Source organism: Callithrix jacchus, chromosome 2 (assembly GCF_049354715.1).
Source record: "Callithrix jacchus isolate 240 chromosome 2, calJac240_pri, whole genome shotgun sequence".
In the NCBI taxonomy this organism is placed as follows: Eukaryota; Metazoa; Chordata; class Mammalia; order Primates; family Cebidae; genus Callithrix; species Callithrix jacchus.
The window spans coordinates 134665216-134689092 of NC_133503.1; the positions used below are offsets into that span (position 1 = coordinate 134665216).

Genomic DNA, 23877 nt, shown 5'->3' on the forward strand with positions numbered 1-23877 from the left:
ATACATCCCACTTCTTTGATGGGAATGACATGTAATAAAATAATGTATGTTATGAGATTCTTCTTGGTAATGTATAACTGTTACGGTGGGAAATTCTGGAAAACCATCTGAGGACTCAATGATCAAATAAAAGCTGAGCTAGCAGCTCACATTTCAGAGACCCATAAAAAATGTCTTGGAACCATATATAGCATTGGATGAATTGCAGAGGGCTTTGCCCTGTGGTATCTTATCAGATCTTTATAATAACTCTATGAACAGATTTTACTCTCCTTATTTTACAGAAGGAGAAATAAAAGTTCAGAGAGGTGCCCAAAATTGCCCTGTTAAATGTAGAGCCAGTTCTAAAGTCTAAATTCTGAGCCAGTTTCATCAGACCAGCGTTAGAAATACAGACTGCATGGTCCCAAATCCCAGTGATTCTGGTTATTGGTGGGGCCGGGATTTGTTTTGCTTTTTTTTTTTTTTTTTTCTGTCGTAGGCAGCTTGGGGAATTCCTGATTGAGATCACATAGCTTATTTATTATCTTTGATTTTAAAATGAGGAGCAAATTGGAAATAGGAATTTAATGGACAGCTGAAAAAAGGAGCTCCGTGTCTTTGAAAGGGGCGGAAACAGGAAGCCTGCTTCTGACTAAGAGGACTGTCCGGAGCACTCCAGGTAAACACAGCATTTGTCCTCATACATCCAGAGTCGAATGAGAATACTAGCTAGCACTTCAAAGAGTTTCCTACATGCTCCGCAATATTCTAAGCATGTCCATACATAATTTTGTCTTAGCCTCATGAGAAACTTTGAGGTTTTCTGTCTCCATTTTACAGATGAGGAACCTGACACACAGTTACTTGTCCAAGGCCAACTATTTGTTCAAGGTGGCCAGTGAGTACTGCTGGTCCCACTAAATGAAAGAAAATTCACCGACTGGCTGAGGGATGTTCAGACAAATGGAATGTGTCAGAGATCAGAGGGTGCTGGGAAAGGCAGGACTCCCAAGGTTGAGAGCAAGAAAGACCTATGGTGCTTGCACACCTGCAGCTGCTTCCTTCCTTCCATCCCAAGAGCTGAGGAGGGGCCACCCTCCTGTCTAGAGCTCATTCTTCCGTGTGTTCCAGCCGCATGTCCTCTGCTCTTTTTTTTTTTTTTTTGAGATGGAGTTTTGCTCTCATTACCCAGTCTGGAGTACAATGGTGTGACCTCGGCTCATTGCAACCTCCACCTCCCGGGTTCAAGCGATTCTCCTGCCTCAACCTCCCAAGTAGCTGGGATTATAGGCACCTGATATCAAGCCTGGCTAATTTTGTATTTTTAGTAGAGATGGGGTTTCAACATGTTGGCCAGGCTGATCTCAAACTCCTGATCTTGGATTGTCTGCCGGTGTCAGCTTCCCAAAGTGCTAGGATTATAGGCATGAGCCACTGCACCTGGCTGCCCTCTGATCTTTAGCAGAGGCTTCATGTCACAGATTCCTGGACCCCTTTTTTCTCTGTCCTTAACATCTGCCTTGATTGGTTCTTTCCCAGTAATCGATGAACAGTTCTCCTACCTTTAAACAGCCCTACCCCTCAACGTCACGTACCTTATATCTCCTAAAACTAATTTCATCTGTTCCTTGACTCCAAATCTCAGTTCACGACATCAGCATCCACTGGGATGCCTAAGCTGAAAATGTAGGCATCTTTCTCGATTCCTCCCTCCCGACACTTTCTCATCTGATTCGTCTCTATTCTTGTAGATGCTACCCTGTAGACACCTCTACACTTCTTCCACTTTTCTCAACTGCCTTCACCTTCGGCCACCATCCTTCTCTCCGGGATCAGCCCAGTGCCGTCTGGACCACGCTCTCTTGCAGGTTTGCCAGCCTCCCCTGCCTCCCATTCATGGATTCTCTGCACAGCACCCAGACAGCTTCACAAAGAGAAAGCCACCCCTAGGATTTCTCTTAGTGAGCCAGGATCTCGCCACTGCACGCCAGTCTGGCAACAGAGCAAGACTCCTTCTCAAAACAAAACAAAACCAAAAAATACAAAACAAAATACAAACAAACAAACTCTCCTGCTTCACACCCTGCAGTGCCTCTGCCTTGCTCCCAAAGGCCTTTGGCAGCATAATCCTGCTCAGCTCTCCAGCCTCATTTCCTCCTGGCCCCAGGAACCCTCTTCTCTGCCCCCTCCCAGTTGGGCCAGTCCTCCTCACCCTTCTGCCATCAATTTGGATGTCACCTGGCCTAGGACGTCTCTTTCAACCTCTCCTATACATGTAGACCCAGTGCTTCCCCTGGTAGCATTTATCTCACCATTTAATAGTTGTTGACTTGTCTAATCTTAACTAAAGCAAAGCTCTAGTTCCTTGAGGTTGGGGACTGTTTTATGTTTGTCTTAATTATCTGTACGTATTCTTTTCACCACATCTGGCATTCGATAAAACCTAAGTAACTATAAGGTGAGTGAATGAATGACCCAGCAAGACTGTGAGGAGTGGCCAGAAGCTCATCGGAAGGATTTGAGGTTCAGAATAGAAAACGTTTTCCTCATTAAGGACCCAGGCCGGCAGCAGAGGTGGTGTGCAGAGGGAACCCCCGAGAGCTGACTCATGCTTGCTGAACACCAGCACTGTGCTAGCCTCTGTCACTGTTAATTATTTTTTCTTATATCTCATAGGAATCCTTTAAGGTATATTCTGTTTTTGCTTCCACTTTAAAGACAAGAAAACTGAGGCCCAGAGAAGTTAAATAATTCACTGAAAGTCATGCAGTAGCAATACTAAGATTCAGATGTTGTCTATGCACCTTTCACTGGGCCACAATTTAAGCCTGCAGTTTCTTTTTGCAGGTGCTTCAATAAGACTCACCTTGAATCTTTAGGTAGCTGCCTATGACTTCACATGCAGAGAAAAACCAGCAAACAGCTTAGAAGAAGAGCAAATTTCCCACCAGACTTGGGACTGACATGCTAGAAGCTTGGGTATTTTTTGCTTAACATTTAGATAAATTCAGATTCAGTAATTAGGAAATTTGAGAGCTGGAAAGGACCTTAGAATCTTCAAGTCCAGCTCCTTGAACACCTGAAGGGGCCCGTGACTTGCTGCAGGCCACTCGGCTGATGGTGGAGGCAGAGTTGAAACTCTGGGTCTCTTTTTGGCCTTCCTGCTGAGCTATGCATGTTTTGCACTTCTGGTGCTTGATTTTGCTTATTGGAGTCTGTTAGTAAAACATCTCTCTTAAAACTTCAAACTGGGTGGGACACTGTAGCTCATACTTGTATTCCTAGCACTTTGGGAGATGGAGGTGGGAGGACTGCTTGAGGCCAGGAGTGTAAGACCAGCCAGGGCAACATAGTGAAAACTTTAAAAATGAACCTGCCATGGTGGCATACACCTATGGTTCCAGCTACTCAGAGGCTGAGACAGGAGGATTGCTTGAACCCAGGAGGTCAAGGCTGCAGTGACCTATAATTGTGCCACTGCACTCCAGCCTGGGTGACAGAGTGAGCCTATATCTAAAACACACAATAAAATGAAACCTTCAACCTGCACATTGCTTTGTCGGAGAAAATTTCAACTTTGCTGATGGCCAGATGTGGTACAACAGTGGGCCTGGACCTGTTGGGACCACGAAGTGTAGGGGGGCCAGAGAGCTGAGGCTGAGTTGGGAATAGAGATGATGAGAAAAGCTCAGGAAGAAACACTCTGGAAGTGGGGCCTTCCTTTCACAAACACCAGGAGAAAACGCGGGGATTTCAGAAAGTTTTCTTGAATGCATATCAGATACTAGGAACCGGAGAAATTGCCCTCAAATACTTACAATCCAGAAAGGCAGCTAGATGTGAGTGCAGTAATGAGACGGGATGAAAATAAAAAGGGAACATACTGAGAAAAGGTGGGAGTATGAAGGATTTTGCCTGGGAAAGTCAGGGAAGTTTTCCCGAAGGAAGTGGACTCCTGAGTTGGGCCTTGGAGGAAAAATAGAAAGAAGAGAAAGTAGGCTTTTTTTTTTTTTTTTTGAGACAGGGTCTCGCTCTGTTGCAAAGGCTGGAGTGCTGTGGTGGTGTCCTCCCACCTCAGACTCCCAGTAGCTGGCACTACAGGTGTGCAGCATCATGACTGGCTAATTTTTTAATTTTTAGTAGAGACGAGGTCTCACTGTGGCCTAGGCTGGTCTCAAACTTCTGGGCTTAAGTGATCCTTGCACTTTAGCCTTCCAAAGTGCTGGGTTTAAAAGCGTGAACCACAGCATCCAGCCAGGAGTAGACGATTTTAGACAGAGCAAAGAACAAGGGAAAAGTCAGAAGGGCTGGCAGGGCATGATGTAAATCAGAGCAGTGGTTCTCAAAGTGTGGTACCAGGAACAGCGGCTGCATTACCTGGGAAAGTGTAAATAATGCAAACGATGGGGCCTCCACTGCAGACCTACAAAACCAGAATTGTTGGGGTGGGTTCTGCACTGTGTGTTTCACAAGGCCTCTCAGTGATTCTGTTGAGCCTTAGAGGTTGAGTCCCAGGCTTGGCACCATAGCTCATGCCCGTAATTGCAGCACATTGCAAGGCTGAGGTGGGAGAATCACTTGAGCTCAGGTGTTCAAGACCAGCCTGGGTAACATAGAGAAACCTCATCTCTACAAAAGAAACAAAAATTATCTGGGCATGGTGGTGCTCATCTGTAGTCCCAGCTACTTGGGAGGCTGAAAGGGTCAGAAGATTACTTGAATCCAGGAGGTTGAGGTGCACTGAGCCATGATCATGCCATTGAACTCCAGCCTGGGTGATGGAATGAGACCCTGTCTCAAAAAAAAAGTAAGGTTGATTTCCACTGAATTTGATAATTCCTAATGGGAGTCTCCCTGCTCCTGCGGTAGGGCTTTGGACTCGCAGGGACAGGTGTGGACAGAATGTGGTGCCTACATTCTGTTTCCCTCCTCAAATGCCCCATGGCTCCTATGGCTCTCTGACTCAATCAAGTGTTACACACTGCACTGTGTGCCTATGGACATACCTGCCTGTCTCATCTGTGAGGTGCTAGACAGTCCTAGACTCTCTCATATGGGCCTTCCAAACCTGTTGTTGAAAATTGACATACACAGCCCTGGTCCTGGCACTTTCTATACCCCTGCCTGACTTTTTCTCCATCACATGAATCAGCCTCAAGCCCATGTTTTACTTTTCATTTTGTTTATTTTTATTTTTTTTTGAGACAGTCTCTCTCTGTTGCCCAGGCTGGAGTGCAGTGGCCAATCCCGGCTCACTGCAACCTTTGCCTCCCTAATTCAAGTGATTCTCCTGCCTCAGCCTCTGGAGTAGCTGGGATTACAGGTGCTCAACACCACACCTGGCTAATTTTTGTATTTTTAGTAGACACGAGTCTTTGCCATGTTGGCCAGGCTGGTCTCGAACTCCTGATTTCAGGTGATCTGCTTGCCTCAACCTCCCAAAGTGCTGGGATTACAGGTGTGAGCCACCATGCTCAGCTGCAGAAGCTGCGATACAAAGGCAGATAGCAGAGACTTTAGTCAGCAGGGACAGAAGCAATGTAAGCAGAAATAAAGAAAAAGGTGAGTCATCCTAATGACAGAGCACTCCAGCCTGATAACCCCAGAGAATGACTCAGAAACTGGTTGCAATGTGAGGGCTGCTTCAGAGTTACTAGAGCTGCTCTTACATCTCAAACGATGTCCTGTATGCCAACAAAGCCCAGCCCCATGGCTGGTTTGCTTGCTCTTACTTCTCTGCATATCCTAAAATAGCTTGCTGGGCTGGGTGCAGTGGCTCATGTCTGTAATCCCAGCACTTTGGGAGGTCGAGGCAGGTGGATCATGAGGACAAGAGATTGAGACTATCCTGGCCAACATTGTGAAATCCCATATCTACCAAAAATACAAAAATTAGCTGGGCGTGGTGGCGCGTGCCTGTAGCCCTGGCTACTCAGGAGGCTGAGGCAGGATAATCGCTTGAATCAGGGAGGCGGAGGTTGTAGTGAGCTGAGATTGGTCCACTGCACTCCAGCGTGGCGATAAAGCAACATTCTGTCTCAAAACAACAACAACAACAAAACAGCTTGCCATTAACCAAGATAGACTGAGGGGTCTCTGGCCCCTTCAACAAAGTCCCTGACAGCATGAGCCCAAGGACCAGCATGGCCCTTGCCTGGCAGGGACTCCCAGGGACTGGGCTGGGCTGGCCCTCACTTCCCATGGGGAAGGCACCTACACAGGGGTGGGTGTTCTCAGGTCGGGATAGGGCAGATGGCATCGCTCATTCCAGGCAGTAGTGCTCAGCTCAGCAGTTTTCCTTCAAAATGTGGCAGTGCTCATGGGAAATCTATGCAATCCCATTTTCAGTGTACCCGCTCTCTTTAATGCTGTGCAGAGAAAAGGTCAGAGTAAGGCCTTGTTGCTAAGCCAAATCAGCAAACAAAATCCCATGTTTGCTGTTCCAGTGTGGCCCTGGAGAGGCTCCTTTGAGGCTGCCGGGAGTGAGGTGCAGCATGTGCAGAGAGAGGAACATCGCCCCTGTCCTTCCTGCTCTGGGACCTGTTTGTCACTTGGTCTACCACAGGGCCTGGCCCCCTTCTTACCTGCCTGGCAGTCATTTATTATCCTGAGTCATTTCCCAAGAACATACTTGGAAAGCTTCCCACCTGTCCAGATATAACTTTTCAATACGCTAGTTGTGATATTATATATATATACACACACATATATGTGTACATATATACACATATACATATTTCTTTTATATTTATAAATATAGATTTTTTTTCTTTGTTGGTTTCATTTTGTTTTTTGAAACAGATTCTCACTATATTGTCCAGGATGGAGGGCAGTGGCACAAATCAGGGCTTACTGCATTCTCAGACTCCTGGGCTTAATCTGTTCTCCCACCTCAGTCTCTCAAACAACTGGAACTACAGGCGCATGTCACCATGCCTGACTGGCTTTTAAATTTTTTTGTGGAGATGGGGTCTCACTATGTTGCCCAAGCTGGTCTCAAACTCCTGGGCTCAAGTAATCCTCCCATGTTGGTCTCCCAATGTGCTGGGATGACAGATGTCAGTCACTGTGCCCGGCCACATATATTGGTTTTCATCCACAGTTCCTGGCTCATAACTCCCGCAGCCCTTATTATTGTAAAAAGAATCTCTCTCTCTCTGATCTTTCCCTGCCCTCTTTTGACCTCCCCACGGCCAGACCCTAATCTGGTTGTGGGTCATAAGACCCTCATTCCAGAGAGGGCCCTGCCCCATGCCCTAGAGGTAAGAGTGTTGTACAGAGAGGCCAGGAGGAATCTGAACAGACAGGCCTTGTTGGATTTAGATCATACCCTTTTTGTCCAATCACATTTCTTTCTTTCTGTTTTTTTTTTTTTTTATTTTTTTTTATTTTGGTGGAGTTTTGCTCTGTTGCCCAGGCTGGAGTGCAGTGGTGTGATCTCGGCTCACTGCAACATCTGCCTCTCAGGTTCAAGTAATTCTCCTGCCTAAGCCTCCCAAGTAGCTGAAATTATAGGTGCCCACCACTGCACTGGCTAATTTTTGTATATTTTTTTTAAGAGACAAGGTTTCACTGTGTTGGCCAGGATGGTCTCGATCTCTTGACCTCGTGATCCACCCGCCTCAGCCTTCCAAAGTGCTGGAATTACAGGTGTGCACAACCACGCCCAGCAATTTTTGTATTTTTAGTAGAGACAGGGTTTAGCCCTATTGGGCAGGCTGGTTTCCAACTCCTGACCTCAAGTGCTCTGTCTGCCTCAGCCTCCCAAAGTGCTGGGATTCCAGGTGCGAGCCACTGCAGCCGGCCATCCAATCACATTTCAACAAGATTATCTATACTTCAATCATGCCTAGCCAATGAAGTCCCCATAAAATGGACCAGAAGACAGGGTTGAAGAACTTCTGGATAAGGTCGGGCATGGTGGCTCACACCTGTAGTGAGCCAGGTGTGGTGGCACACACCTGCAATCCCAGCTACTTGGAAGGCTGAGGCACGAGAATCTCTTGAACCCAGGAGGCGGAGATTGCAGTGAGCCGAGATCGTAACACTGCATACCAGCCTGGGTGACAGAGCCAGACTCTATCTCAAACAAACAAACAAACAAAAGAACAAAAAAACCCTTCTGGGAAGACAAACAGTTGGATGTTTCCAGGAGGGTGAATGGTTAACAAGAACTCAGGCAAGAGTAGGAGAGTGGTCTATCCCAACACCATGAGGACACAAGTACCTGAACTCAGAACTTGCCCTGTGTATCTCTTCATCCAGTTGTTTATTTGTAGCCATTAAATATCCTTAGGAATAAACCAGTAAATGTAAGTGATTGTTTCCTTGAGTTCTGTGAGATGCTCTAGCAAATAAATTTCAACCAAGGACCGGGTTGATGGAACCCCAACTTGAAGCAGGTCAGTCAGAGGTTCTGGATGCCTGGACTTGTGACTGGGGTCTGAAGAGGGAGGTGAATTTTTGGCACTGAGCCCTTGGTCTGTGGGATCTGATGCTATCTCCAGGTAGACAGCGTCAGAATTGAATTGGAGGCCACCCAGCTGGCCGCTGCAATATCGATCGCTTGCTTGTGGTGGGGAGAATCCCTCACATTTCGTCACAGAAGTTTTCTGTGTTTATTGTTGTGTGGTGTGACAGCAGAGGAAAAATTTTGAGTTTTTCCTACCACGAGTGCAATTCCAAAACATCTTACTTTGATTCTGCCTAACACTGAGATTGTTGGGGGTCATTTTTTTTTGAGACGGAGTGTTGGTTTGTTGCCCAGAGTGTTGGTTTGTTGGTTTTTTGTCGTATTCAGACAGAAAACACCACAGATCTGTAGGTCTAAAAGAGAAATAGAGCAAGAGAAATGGCATGGTCTCAGCTCACTGCAACCTCCACCTTCTGGGTTCAAGTGATCCTCCTGCCTCAGCCTCCCAAGTAGCTGGGACTACAGGTGTATGCCACCACATCCAGCTGTTTGTATTTTTAGTAGAGATGGGGTTTTGCCATGTTGGTCAGGCTGGTCTCGAACTCCTGACCTTGTAATCTGCCTGCCTTGGCCTCCCAAAGTGCTGGGATTACGGGTGTGAGCCTCTGCACCCGGCTTTTTTTTTTTTCTTTCTTTTTTTTTTTTTTGAGATGGAGTCTCACTCTGTCACCCAGCCTGGAGTGCAGTGGTTTGATCTTGGCTCACTGCAACCTCCACCTCCTTGGTTCAAGTGATTCTCCTGCCTCAACTTCCTGAGTAGCTGGGGCTACAGGCACAAGACACCATGCCCAGCTAATTTTTGTATTTTTAGTAGAGACGGGGTTTCACCATGTTGGCCAGGATGGTCTCCATCTCTTAACCGTGTGATCTGCTCACCTCTGCCTCCCAAAGTGCTGGGATTACAGGCATGAACCACGGCACCCAGCCTCTCATTCTTCTTAGATGAAAAATTTTCTGTCCAGATAACACGATAACAAAAGCTCACTCATTCCATAAATGTTTATTAAGTTTCCTTAAGTGTCAGGAGCTAGACCAGATATTGAGGAAACAGCAAGGACAAGAGAGAAATTCTTGCTTTTATTGAGCTTCAGTCAACAGGAAAGACAGATATTAAACAAATAATTATAAACAAAAAGAATATTTTGAAAGAGGAAGTATAAGATGTAATGTGGTGTGACAGCAGAGTATGTAATAGCAAGGAGCTTATACCAGAGGAAACTGGATGCCGTGTGGGAGTCTGAGAAAACTTCCTTGAGGAGCAGACATTTCAGCTAGGCTGAGAGGATGTAGAGGGAGTATTCCAGACAGAAAACACCGCAGATGTGTAGGTCTAAAAGAGAAATAGAGCAAGAGCAAGGGAGAGGTTTGAAGAAAACAGAAGTCCTGAGTGGCTGAAGTGTAGAGAGGGAGGTGGAATCAGTGAGAGACATCAAATACATTTGAGGGTAAATAGAAAATTCTTTGCTCTTCACATCCTCCAAAATTTGGCATTTGATAGACAAATGACCTTCTCTCCTCCAACTCTGTATGACAAATGTTTTTAACAGTTTAGAAACAAATAGAAAAACAACATACCATAGTGCGAATGTCTTCCATGTTCACGGTGCATCCAGATAAAAGTTGGCTATGTAGCCTGTCACCCTGGCTAAGCTAATAGGTATGGAGAAGAGACGGACCCAGAAAAGGTCAATCTACAGGCTGGTCAGTGACCTGAGAAAACAGCTTGCTACAGAAGCTTTGTGAAACAGAGGCAGCTTAGACCACAAACCAATAGAATGTCTCCCTTGGAGCATTTGAATACAAAGCATCAAAGCCAGTTAGTCAGCAGCAGCAGGAACAAGAGAAACAGAGGCAGAGAGTCGCCAAGACAATGTAATGGTGAAACTGTTAAGTAGGAAGTCCCCAAAACGTGCAACTGAGGGTCTTCAGATCCCCAAAGTACAGTTCCATTGCCATGAGACTTGGCTGTCCCTGGATTCCCCTAAGGCCTGGCTGTGGGGTTGAGGTTCTTACCTTCCTATTTCCCCATGTGTCTGTCCCTACAGAGATCCTCATTCACCTCTGGATCCTGCTCCATAAAGTGGTGTTTGGGTCCTATCAGCATTCCTCATTGCTGAGTGGGAAAGTCAGTTTTAGGGATATCTGGAAATGTGGCCTTGATGTTTTATATTTATTTATTTATTTATTTATTTTTAAGATGGGGTTTTACCATGTTGGCCAGGCTGGTCTCAAACTCCTGACCTCAGGTGATCCACCCACCTTGGCCTCCCAAAGTGCTAGGATTATAGGCGTGAGCCACCACACCCAGTCATGGCCTTGATGTTTTTATGAATAATAGCTCTGTACCCACTAATCACATACCAGATGGAGGGAGAAAGGAAATTAACATTTCTGAGTACCCACTATGTGCAGGAAAGATATCGATTGTTCTTAGAACCACCTGAGAGGTGCAATTTACCTCATTTGACGGCTGGTAGAAAACAGAATCAAGACCCAAACCCAGGTCTTTCTCCCACCTCCCTGATTATTTTTGCTACATTGTGCTGCCTCCTTCATTCATTTAAATATATATATATAATTTATTTATTTTTAAGACGGGGTTTGACCATGTTGGTCAGGCTGGTCTTGAACTCCTGACCCCAGGTGATCCGCCCGCCTTTGCCTCCAAAGTGCTTGTATTACAGGTGTGAGCCTCCCTGCCCGGCCCATTTACATAAATATTTATGGGCCAGGTGTGGTGGCTAAAGCCTATAATCCCAGCACTTTGGGTCAAGGCAGGAGGATCACTTAAGACCAGGAGTTCAAGACCAGCCTGGGCAATATAGCAAGACCCCATCTCTACAAAAATACACACACACACTGCTCTCCAGGGGTTCTACCTTATTTAAGTCTTTGCAGTTTTGGGGAAACTGAAGAATTGCTTGACAAATTGCTTTGTTTTAGCAATTTTGTTTGTTTCCTAACTCTTACAGAAGGAAATTATGAAGAATCAAGTAAGAAAGAAAACATTTTCATTTAGATTCAGTAGCTTCACAAAGATCCTAGAAATCTAATATATTTTATTTTTTGTATTAACATGTTTTAATTATCTATGGTATTATATTATGAAGTTCTATTAGCTTTAATAATTCATAAATATAATTGAAATGGGTAAATCAGAAATAGGGTGGAACAGTTGAAATTTACCTCAAAACCATTCACTTAGAATGAAAAGCAATGTATTTTAGTTAACTCTTCAGAATGTGGTGTGAACATTACCTAGTGGTGACAGATGTTTCTAACCATGGTCTACCCTTCCCTCTTGGAATTAGCAATGAAAATCCCTGGATTAGATCTGGGTGTGGTTAATATGTTCACAGTAACCAGAAGAGATGGAGTAAGTGGAGGTATTTAAAGCTTACAGATGTAGAAACAGTGGTTCCCTATCACCTCCAGAGCACATCAAAACAAAACAAAAAAACAACATAAACATAAAACTCTCTACCATGGTCCTGCTTCCAAAATCATTTTAGTAGAGTGGTGGCTTTTTTTTTTTAAAGGGAATGAAAAATGTATATTTAAATTACATATTTAAATTACTCCTAGCTGGGCATGGTGGTGCCTGCCTGTAGTTCTAGCTACTCAGGAGGCTGAGCCAGGAGGATCAATTGACCTCAGAGATTTGAGGTTACAGTGAGCTATGATTGCACCGCTGTTCTCCAGCCTGGATAACAGAGTAAGACCCTGTCTGAAGTAAGAAAAGAAAAGAGAAAAGAAAAAAGAAAAAGAAAAGAAAGAGGGAGGAAGGAAGGTAGGAAGGAAAGAAACTAATATCCTTTCTCCCTCCACCTGGTACTGAATGTTATTAGAGCCATTATTCATGCAAAACATCAAGGCCACATTTCCAGATAGCCATAACACTGACTTTCCCCTAGTGGCAATAAGGAATGCCGACAGGACCCAAACGCCACTTTATGGAACAGGATCCAGAGGTGAATATTTTCTGTAGGGACACAGAAAATAAGATTACTATTAGAAATTTTAAAAAGCATTTATTTATATAAACAACAAAAAAGAGGAGGTCAGGTGTGGTGGCTAACACCTGTAATCCCAGCACTTTGGGAGACTAAGGCGGGTGGATCACCTGAGGTCAGGAGTTTGAGACCAGCCTGACCAACATGGTGAAACCCTGTCTCGACTAAAAATACAAAAATTAGCCTGGCGTGTTGTTGGGCGCCTGTAATCCCAGCTACTCCGGAGGTTGAGGCAGGAGAATCACTTGAACCTGGGATAAGGAGGTTGTAGTGAGCTGAGATCCTGCCATTGCACTCCAGCCTGGGCAACAAGAGCAAAACTCCGTCTCAAATAATAATAATAATAATGGGAACATTATTTTCACATACCCATCCACCGTGCAGAAGTGAGAGTATTTCAGTGGAAACAGTGAAAAATGGTTTTACACACAAATTTTTAATCAAATGTAATTACTGCCAACTAATCAAAAGTGGCTCTCAGCCTTATTGACAAAAATGATTGAGATTTAGCTATCATGTCCACATTCTAGGCAGCCTGACCTTTCTGGAGGTCCTACATGACACTTCTACTTACATGTCCTTTGCTAGAACTTAGGCACATGGCTACTTCTGTCTGTAGCTATGTCTCTGGCTAGAAATAGGAAGTCTATACTAAAAAAGAAGAAAACAGATACAGGGGCCACTAGCAGGGGCAGTTAGTGTCCTTAGGGTTTGGACGATATATATATTCAGGAGGAAATCCTTTTCGAAATTAAACTCTAATAATGATAATGACTTTCCCAAAAAGGTCAGTGACTCTCATTTATTACTTTAGGGCATAATATTGCCACTGGTCAGAGTGGAGAATAATTTCCCAGAGAAACAATGCTTAGCAGGAGACAGAGGGGAATGGATTTTGAGAATAGAGTAGGGGCTCTGGTCTGACTGGCCGCTGTCAATTGTCAGACAGAAGAAACACTGCCTTCTCTGCAGCAGTGGTTCCTAGCACAAGCAACTCAGATCACCTGTTTCTTGTCTCTTGGAATCAGGACAAATCATGAGTTTTGATGACTTGAAACTTGAACTCTGGATATTTTTGAAGGAGCCTGCAGTGTTTTTAGACCAAGTGAACACATTAGGGTAAGAAAATCACTGAATTTGCTGTGCGTCAACCTCGGGGGTAGGCTAGAGCTATGTATTTTATATGATAGAGTTGATTCCACTAAAAATAAGGACAATGGGTGAGAAATAAAATTACAGCTTCAGTTGTTAGTGAAAAGGGGCTTTTAAATGAATCTTACTTTTCCCCAGATTAAACTACAATTTGGAAATGGATTCATTGATTTTATTTGCTCATTTACTAAGTCAAGCACTGATTGGGTATCTCTGAGCACTTGGTGCGTGTATAGAGATGACTTTAAAAGGCTTGATTCTTGGCCGGGCACGATGGCTCATGCCTGTAATCCCAGCACTTTGGGAAGCTGAGGCAGGTGGATCACCTGAGGTCAGGAGTTCGAAACCAGCCTGGCCAACATGGTGAAACCCCATCTGTACTAAAAATACAAAAAGTAGCTGGGTGTGGCAGTGGACACCTGTAATCCCAGCCACTCAGGGAGGCTGAGACATGAGAATCACTTGAACTCGGGAGGCAGAGGTTGCAGTGAACCGAGATTGGGCCACTGCACTCTGGCCTGGTGGTAGAGCAAGACACTGTCACAAAAAAGAAAAAAAAAAGTTTGATTCTTTTATTTCCAATTATTACTTTTTTCTTTTTTTAAGAGAGATGAGGTCTCCTTATGTTGCCCAGGCTGGTGTTGAATTTCTGGGCTCAAACAATCCTCCTGCCTCAACTTTCCAAAGTTCTGGAATTAGAACATCTGGCAGCTTGATTTCTTTGAAATCAATTTTGATTGATTTACAGTTGTCCATGGTTTCTAGTGACACTGTAAGTTTCTTGGCTTTCTCTTCAGCTGCGAAGGCAGCGTAATGGAAAGAACATTGAGTTAGTCTGGGGTGTTTTCCAAGACCAACAACCAATTCTCTGTGGACATTAAATGAATATCCTAAAATTCAATTTGATTCTGATGATAACTACTGTCAACTGAGAATGACGAGGCCCATACATGTGGAAAGGAGAGCTTTCCTTTTCATAAAGGGTTGCAGCCTGCAGAGTGGCCCTTCTCACAGGCTGGGAAGTGTAGGCGCTGGCCGGAAGCCACAAACAGATGCTTCAAGGGAGTGGCAAAGGGCTCAGGAATTTATGCTGAGTGAGTGGGCTGGCTGAATATACACATTCAATAAGCTATAGCCAGAGTTATGAATATTTACGGAAGGAGAAACATGAGCTTCATGCCCCTTCACGGGTCCTATGTACAAAACCGGTGGTGATAGCATGATCTGAGGGTAGAGTTTTTGGTCCTCTGACCTCAAAAGATGAAGCAGAGAACACAGAAACCCTTACTGCACCTTCTTTGTAGATTGGCCAGAACCACTCCATGGTCAGTGGTCTCTTATCATGGGGGAAGCCTCAGGTGGTTGGTTGATATCAGAGCCTTTTGAAAGGCTGGTTTCTGTTAAGCCCTTAGGAAAGAAAGCCTTATCATGGTTAGCTAGCGAGAGGATATAATGAGGTGTGTCTAACCTCCTATCCCACCTTGACAGAGAACTCAGTTTTCAAGGTTACTCTGGGATCTCTTTCACCAAGATAGGGTCTCTTTCGTCCATTGGGCAGTTTAAGATTTTATTTTTATTTCTCGTTGCCCAAAGCTATTACGAGCATAGACACCACAGGATAAGGACTCAGTCCCACAAGCTTCTCCCACTTCACATATCAATTACAAGTCTCAGGTTCTGGCACTTCTGACTGTCCTTGCTACAAATCAAGAGCTACTATGGCCTCCTCCTCCTGTTCAATAATTTAATATAATGGCTCACAGACCTCAGGGGAACACCTTACTTATGTTTATCAGTTTATTGTAAAGGCTGCAACTCAGGAAGTCAAATGGAAGAGATGCATAGGGTGAGGTATGGGGATCAGGGAAAGCTTCCATGCCCTCTCCAGACACACCACCCTCCTAGCACCTCAGTGTATTCACCAGCCCAGAGGAGCATCAAATCTCATTGCTCAAGAGTTGTTTTTTTTTTTCTAAGATGGAGTTTCACTGTTGTTGCCCAGACTGGAGTGCAATGGTGCTATCTTGGCTCACCACAACCTCTGCTTCCTTGGTTCAAGCCATTCTCCGGTCTCAGCCACCTGAGTAGCTGAGATTATCGGCATGCACCACCATGCCGAACTAATTTTGTATTTTTAGTAGAGATGGGGCTTCTCCATGTTGGTCAGGTTGGTCTTGAACTCCTGACCTCAAGTGACCTGCCCGCCTCGGCCTCCCAAAGTGCTGGGATTACCGGGGTGAGCCACTGCACTGGCCTGTGTTTTTTAAAAATAGGGTTTACTCTCCAGCACTGCCCTTCCCTTCCTGGAGGTCGGTAAGTGAGGCTAATAGTTTCAACCCTCTAATCACTTGGTCTTTTTGATGACCAGCAGTCTTGCTTCATGGCCCAGCCTGGCGTGCAGTGGCGTGATCTCGGCTCATTGCAACTTCCGCCTCCCCGGTTCAAGCCTCAACCCGTGAATAGCTGGGATTACAGGTGTGCACCGCCATGCCCGGCTAATTTTTTTTTTTTTTTTTTTGAGAAGGAGTTTTGCTCTTTTTGCCCAGGCTGGAGTGCAATGACACCTTCTTGGCTCACTACAACCTCTGCCTCTCAGGTTGAAGTGATTCTCCTGCCTCAGCCTCCCAAGTAGCTGGGATTACAGGAGCCTACCACCATGCCCAGCTCATTTTTTTTGTATTTTTAGTAGAGATGGGATTTCACCATGTTGGCCAGGCTGATCTTGCACTCTTGACCTCAGATGATCCTACCCGCCTTGGTCTCCCAAGGTACTAGGATTGCAGACGAGAGCCACAACCTCCGGCCAAAGAAACGCCAGAAGTTTTTAGGAGCTTTGTGCCAGGAACCAGGGACAAAGATCAAATATACATACCACAGTTAGGAAAACCAGAGTTCAAGTCAGCCTCCGTGTAAACTTGGACAAGTGTCTCAATCTTTTTGGGTCCTAGTTTCCTCAACCTTATTATTTACAGTTGCGTTAGGCAAGGGGTCTAAAGCCGAATGTCTGCAGTGGTCAGACATGTGACTTCAGAAAAAAGGAGGCAGGGTCTGTTCTGCTTTCTGCTTAACTCAGGCTTGAGAAAACAACAGTGTGTGGCTCGGTGCTGTGTCTCACACCTGTAATCCCAGTACTTTGGGAGGCTGAGGTGGGCAGATCACCTGATGTCAGGAGTCAAGACCAGTCTAGTCAATGTGGTGAAACCCCATCTCTATTAAAAACACAAAAAAATTAGCCAGGTGTGGTGGCAGGCACCTGTAGTCCCAGCTGCTTGGGAGGCTGAGGCAGGAGAATTGCTTGAACCTGGGAGGTGCAGGCTGCAGTGAACCAAGGTCACACAGCTACACTGTAGCCTGGACAGCAGAGTGAAACTCCATCTCAAAAAAAAAAAAAGAAAAGAAGAGGAAGAAGAAAAGAAAAACAACAGTGCAAGCCCAATAATAAGCAGTCACCAGTGCTCTGCTTCAAAACCATGGGAGCCACAAGGAGCAGTGGGAACTAGAGTAAAGGGAAGAGGACACCTTCTAGGTGGGGCTGCCATAGCTTATCTGTAGCTACAACAGTGGGCCAAGTGCTCCTAGGCCCTCTGAGTTTTCAACAGAATTAAGAAATATGGATTGCTTTTCCGATGTGAAATCTTCTGAAGTTTAAATTTTGGGCAACGAATTCAAAACTTAAAAAACAATCTCTGTGCCTTGCACTCCTGCAGGGGCCAAACTAAAACAAGTGTGGTTTGTTGGGCCACCTGTTTATGATTGCTAGTAATCACATGGTTCCTAGAGCAATGCTTCTAAAACAAATTTCTGGACTCATTGAGAACTTCAGCAGGCCCAGCCTCTTGAAATCTTTGTGAGTATGCATTTTTGAGAACAGACCATTCATAAGTTCCATTAGTGTCTTTTTTTTTTTTTTTTTGAGACTGAGTCTTGCTCTGTGGCTCAGGCTGGAGTGCAGTGGCACGATCTCGACTCACTACAACCTTCTCCTCCCAGGTTCAAGCCATTCTCCTGCCTCAGTCTCCCAAGTAGATGGGATTACAGGCGTCTGCCACCATGCCTGGCTAATTTTGGTTAAGATTTTTAGTAGTGGTGGGGTTTTACCACGTTGGACTGGCTGGTCTCTAACTCCTGACTTCAAGTGATACACCTGCCTCGACCTCCAAAAGTGCTGGGATTACAGGTGCGAGCCACTGTGCCAGCCCCATTAGTGGGTTTTTTTGTTTTTTGTTTTTTTGAGACGGAGTTTCGCGGTTGTTACCCAGGCTGGAGTGCAATGGCACGATCTCGGCTCACCGCAACCTCTGCCTCCTGGGTTCAGGCAATTCTCCTGCCTCAGTCTCCCGAGTAGCTGGGACTACAGGCTCGCACCACCATGCCCAGCTAATTTTTGTATTTTTAGTAGAGACGGGGTTTCACCTTGTTGACCAGGATGATCTTGATCTCTTGGCCTCATGATCCACCCGCCTCGGCCTCCCAAAATGCTGGGATTACAGGCGTGAGCTACTGCTCCCAGCCGAGACAAAATTTTTATTCTTATCAAATAACATTCTAGTGGAGGGACACAGATAATGTCTATAAAAGCAAAGAAGTACATATTATGTCAGGTGAAAGATGAGGACTATGCAAGTTAAGAGTCTCAGGGTAGGGCAGAGGGATATTTTAAGTAGGGTGAAGAGTAAAGGCCTCTTGGTTAAGATTTTACCTGAGCAGATACCTACATAAAGGAGCAAGCCACTTAATCACCAGGAGAGAGCATTTCAGAGGTGGATCAAGCAAAAACAAAGGTCCCCAAGCAGGTGTGTAAAGTGGTCTGTTTGTTGAGTTGCAAGGTTAACTACACTTACTAGGGGATTACAGGGATATTTAGAATTTTTTTTTTAATAAGACAAATAATTCCTTCAAATTGTTTGCAATAATTTTATCTCTTTAAATGATAAAGCCAAGTTTAGAAGCAGATCTTAGAAAAGAGGTTCACATCCACTAATGGCTCATGCTGTAAACTGGCTCTGTCTTTCCTGAGAGCTGTCTAGTAAATTTAACAAGAGCTATACAATTGTTCACACTTGTTGATTTGGTTACTTCACTTTGTGGGATATTTCCACAAGGCAAAAGAGAGAGAAAAAAGACAGCAATAAAGATATCTACTAAGTCCTTAGCAAGGACATGTATAATACACTTGGAAAATTTCAAGCAATTTTAATCCTCAAAAATGGAAACAAAGCCAGGTGCAGTGGCTCAAGACTGTAATCTGAGCACTTTGGGAAGCCGAGGCAGGAGGATCACTTGAGGCCAGGAGTTCAAGACCAGCTTGGGCAACATGGCAAGACTCTGTGTCTACAAAAAATAAAAAAATTAGCTAGGCATGGTGGCTCACACCTGTAGTCCTGGCTTCTGGGGAGGTGGAGACAAGAGAATCACTTGAGCTCAGTTCAAGGTTGCAGTGAAGTATGATCATGTTACTATTGCACTCTAACCTGGGGAACAGAGCAAGACCTTACCTCAGAGAAAAAAAAAAAGGAAATAAGTAAAAATAAAACATGATTTTCAATTTGCTTAGATTCTATAAGGCAGTTTAAATGACACATAGGAGCAATGTGAATATGTGGAAATGTATTATATGAAAAATGTAAAGTAGAAAAAACTAAGATACAGACCTGTATATTTATGCTGATTAAAATTGTGGAAATGTACCAATGCATATTAAAAAGACCAAAAGAGAATTTGGAGGGATGTGAAGTATCTATTGTCTAGCCAGCTTTTGTCTTAGTCTGTTTTGTGTTACTGTAACAGAATACCACAGACTGGATCATTTATAAAGAACATATTTTTTTCTTACAGTTCTGGAGACTGAGAGGTTGGAGGGACCAGCATCTGGTGAGGGCCTTCTTCCTTCATCATTTCAAGGTGGAAAGAGGAAAAGCAAGGAAGCCCAAGAGAGAGCAAGAGGAGGCTGAACTAGCTTTTATGACAAACCTACTCTCTCAATAATGAACCCACTGGTGAAATAACATTCCTCCATTCATTAGGACAGAGCTCTCATGATCTAATTACCTCTTAAAGGTCCTATCTCTTAACACTGTTGCACTAGGGGCTTATGTTTCCAACACATGAATTTGGGGGACACACTCAAACCATAACAGCTTCCATTTTGGATGGAGTTGCTTACATTTATAATGAATCTTTACTTTTTTTTTCTCTTGTTTGATGACATGGCAGATTTTTTTAAAGTGAGGTTTTATTCCCTATAAAGTACAATCCCTTGATGATGATGATGCTGTTTGTAGGCACTGAGCTCGCGGTGCAAGGGTGAGAAATTCTCAAACCAGGTCCACCAAACTAGGCACCAAAGGGAATAATGTAGACGTGGTTCCTTTCCTCAAGGAGCCTACATCAGAATGTAAGATAAAACTAAGATACAGACCTGTATATTTATGCTGATTAAAATTGTGGAAATGTACCAATGCATATTAAATTTACCAATGCATACACGGCCTGGCTAGCACTATAGTTGGAGTTATTGGACCACAAAGTGCTTTTGCTGTAGTTTTAGTATCAGCACTATAGAACAGATACGCTGACTGGGACAGAAGACCAACAGCAGCTCTAGTGGAAGCAGCTAACTCTGAAGCTGACATTTCCACTGTGGCAGGGTGTAGAAGAGCTGAGGCGATTCCCTGCTGAGACAGTTCCCATACTCTTCTAGATGCAGCCTGGCATCCAATATCATGCTTGTCTCTTTGTGGGAAGAGGAATGCCCTGGCTCATAGAAGGTTCCAAAGCAAAACACTATTTAGCCCAGACTGAACACTGAGACTTTTTTTTGAGACTGGATCTCAGTCTGTCACCCAGGCTGGAGTGCAGTGGTGTGATCACAGCTCACTGCAGCCTCAACCTCCTGGGCTCAAGCTGTCTTTCCACCTCAGCCTTCTGAATAGCTAGGTTTACAGGTGCGCACCATGATGCCCAGCTAATTTTTTGATTGCTTTTGTAGAGATGAGGTCTCACTATGTTGCCCAGTCTGGTCTCGAACTCCTAAGCTCAAGTGATTCTCCCACCTTGGCCTCCCCAAGTGCTGGGATTACAGGTTCAGCTATCTCACCTGGCCTAAGACATATGGTTGTCATTCAGGTCAATGGCCACCTCCAGAAAGCTGCCTTTGCTGGCCATCCAATCTGAGGTTGCACCAACCCAGTGATGCAGGATGCATCATCCTGTTTTGTGCTCTGCATACCCTGCTTTCCATCTTACAGATTTCGTTGGTCTATTTGTTTACTTGTTTATTGTCTGTCTTTCCCCATTCTGATGTAGGCTCCTTGAGGAAAGGAACCACGTCTACATTATTCCCTTTGGTGCCTAGAAATATTTCTGATTCATTTTAGTTCCTTAGTATATATATTTTTAGTGACTGAATAAACAAACTACACCAATCAGCAATCTGAGGTCTCTGGACCTCTGTGGTGTTATGGCTAAAGCCACCCTGTACAAAGGATTTCCCACTGGAAAATGAGACCAAAAAACCTGGCTGCTACACTCATTAGAATCTCAACAGGAGCATCACATTTCCTGGGGCCCCAGGTAAATGCTCTGGAGAAGGTGGACTGCTTTGCTTCTCCTTAGAGAGTTCCCCTTATTCCCATATCCCCTCTTCTTCCTTTTCTCTTCCTAGCCCTTGCTTCTCTGGGGAGTGAGGGATAGAAGGTAAGTCATGACAGACAGACAGGAAACCTCCTATATTGTTCTCTAGCAGCTAAAAGTTCCCTAGAGAGGAAAATCACAGGTATGGAGGGTGGGATGGAGGAAATGGTCACTTAGGACATGCAGATTTGTGATTGTTTAATTCTTGGCATCATTTTAAACACACAGTGGACAAAATAGCTCAAGATGGAGGATATACCATGCCTCTTTGAGTCCATAAAACCAGAACCTAGCATCTGAACAGCAGTGGGGAGTTAAGGCTTTTACAATGCAATTATCAACATGAAGTTGGTTTCTGTTGGGTGGACATGGAAAAACTGTCTCACTTGTACTTGCTATGGCAAGTCTTCAACTGAATACCTGGGGTTATTACTCTGGAATGTCTGATACACTGCTTCACTGTGTGAGGATTTTAAAAATGTAGCCATTGATGGCCTAGCATGGTGGCTCCTGCCTATAATTTCAAGTACTTTGGGAGGCCAAGGTGGGAGGATTGCTTGAGGTCAGCAGTTTGAGGCTGCAGTGAGCTATGATTGTGCTACCACACTCCAGCCTGGTGACAAAGTGAGACCTTGCCTAAAAAAAAAAAAAAAAATGTAGCCATTGAAATGAAGGCTAAAAATTCATCTCTTTCTATGTGTTCTTGTGGAGAGCCAAGACTTTCAAGGATTTATTCTAGTCAGTCATTTTCTGACGATCTAACCTGAATTGTTTAAAATATACGTGTCTTTGGTGATAATCACTGAATTTTTTTCTTTTTTGAGATGGAGTCTTGTTCCATCTGTAGTGCCCAGGCTGGAGAGCAGTGGTGCCATCTCAACTCACTGCAACATCTTCCTCCTGGGTTCAAGCGATTCTCCTGCCTCAGCCTTCCAAGTAGCTGGGATTATAGGTGCGTGCCACAATGCCTGGCTAATTTTTGTATTTTTAGTAGAGACAGGGATTTTGCCATGTTGGCCAGGCTGGTCTCGAACTTCTGACCTCAGGTGATCTCTCTGCCCCAGCCTCCCACATTGCTGGGATTACAGGAGTGAGCCACTGTGCTCGGCCTAATCACTGAAATTTATTGAGGGCTTACTCTGTGCCTGACACTGTTCCAAGTGCTTTACATTAGCTCAACAACCACAAGAGGTAGGTACTAATTGTATTCTTCTTCTTTTCTTTTTTTTGAGACAGAGTTTCGCTCTTGTTGCCCACTCTGGAGTGCAGTGGTGTGATCTCAGCTCACCACAACCTCCGCCTCCCAGGTTAAAGTGATTCCTCTGCCTCAGCCTCCCGAGTAGCTGGGATTACAGGCATGTGCCACCCCGGCTAATTTTGTGTTTTTAGTAGAGACAGGGTTTTTCCATGTTGGTCAGGCTGGTCTCAAACTCCTGACCTTAGGTGATCTGCCCGACTCGGCCTCCCAAAGTGCTGGGATTACAGGTGTGAGCCACCGTGCCCGGCCTACTATTCTTCTATTTTATTGACGAAACAAGCAAGCGAGAGAACAGTTAAGCAACTTGTCCAAGGTCAATCAGTTAGGCATGATAGAGCACAGAAATGGACCCAGAAAATGTGGCTCTAGCATCCATGTTCTTAACCATTATTGCTCTACTGCCTAAATTAGAACTGGTGGCACCTAAATATTTAGCTTTATTATACAGAGTCACATTGCTCATGTACGACCTGCTCTGGTACAGCTATCTGCTGAGTTAAGTGACTGAGCAGTAAAACCAAATGCTGACATGGATGTGGAGCAACATGAACTCATTCACTGTTGGTGAGAATGCAAAACAGTACTACTTTGGAAGGCAGGTTGGCAGTTTCTTACAAGCAAAATATATCCTTATGAATAATCCAGCAATCACGTACCTTGGTATTTACCCAAAGGAAAATTTTTCTTTTGAGACAGAGTCTCACTCTGTTGCCAGGTGCCAGGCTGGAGTGCAGCAGCACAATCTCAACTCACTGCAACCTCCACCTCCCAGATTCAAGCAATTCTCCTGCCTCAGCTTCCCGAGTAGCTGGGACTACAGGTGCATGCCACCACACCCAGCTAATTTTTGTATTTTTAGTAGAGACAGGGTTTCACCATGTTGGCCAGGATGGTCTCAATCTCTTGACCTCGTGATCCGCCTGCCTCGGCCTCCCAAAGTGCTGGGATTACAGGCTTGAGCCACCGCGCCTGGCCAGGAAAACTTATATGTCCATACAGAAACCTGCCTATGGGTGTTTATAGCAGCTTTACTTATAACTGCCAAACTTTGGAGGCAACCAAGATGTCTGTTAGTAGGTGAGTAGATAAACAGATGCACTGTGGTACAACCAGGCAGTGGAAAGCTATTCAGTGCTAAAAAGAAATGTGCTATCAAGCCATGAATATACATGGAGTAATATGTATGGAGGAATCTTATATGCATATTACTAAGTGAAGAAAACCAACCTGAGAAGGCTAGATACTGTATGATTCTAACTATATGACATTCTGGAAAAGACAAAATATGAAGACAGCAAATGATCAGTGATTGCCAGGGGTACGGGGTGCTGAAGGAGGGATGAATAGGTGGGGCACAGAGGATCTTT

The 23877-nt window shown here is 44.6% G+C and overlaps 1 protein-coding gene across 1 annotated transcript in view; it reads right to left on the reverse strand.

Moving 5' to 3' along the window:
* Window positions 1-18132: 18132 nt before the first annotated feature.
* The window catches only part of SV2C (synaptic vesicle glycoprotein 2C), a 289177-nt gene continuing 283432 nt past the window's right edge, over window positions 18133-23877 (reverse strand). The window contains exon 13 of the mRNA XM_008991919.5: window positions 18133-18951. Coding sequence (XP_008990167.3) covers window positions 18915-18951 — 37 coding nt within the window. The 3' untranslated portion in view covers window positions 18133-18914. The remainder of the gene's footprint in view (window positions 18952-23877) is intronic.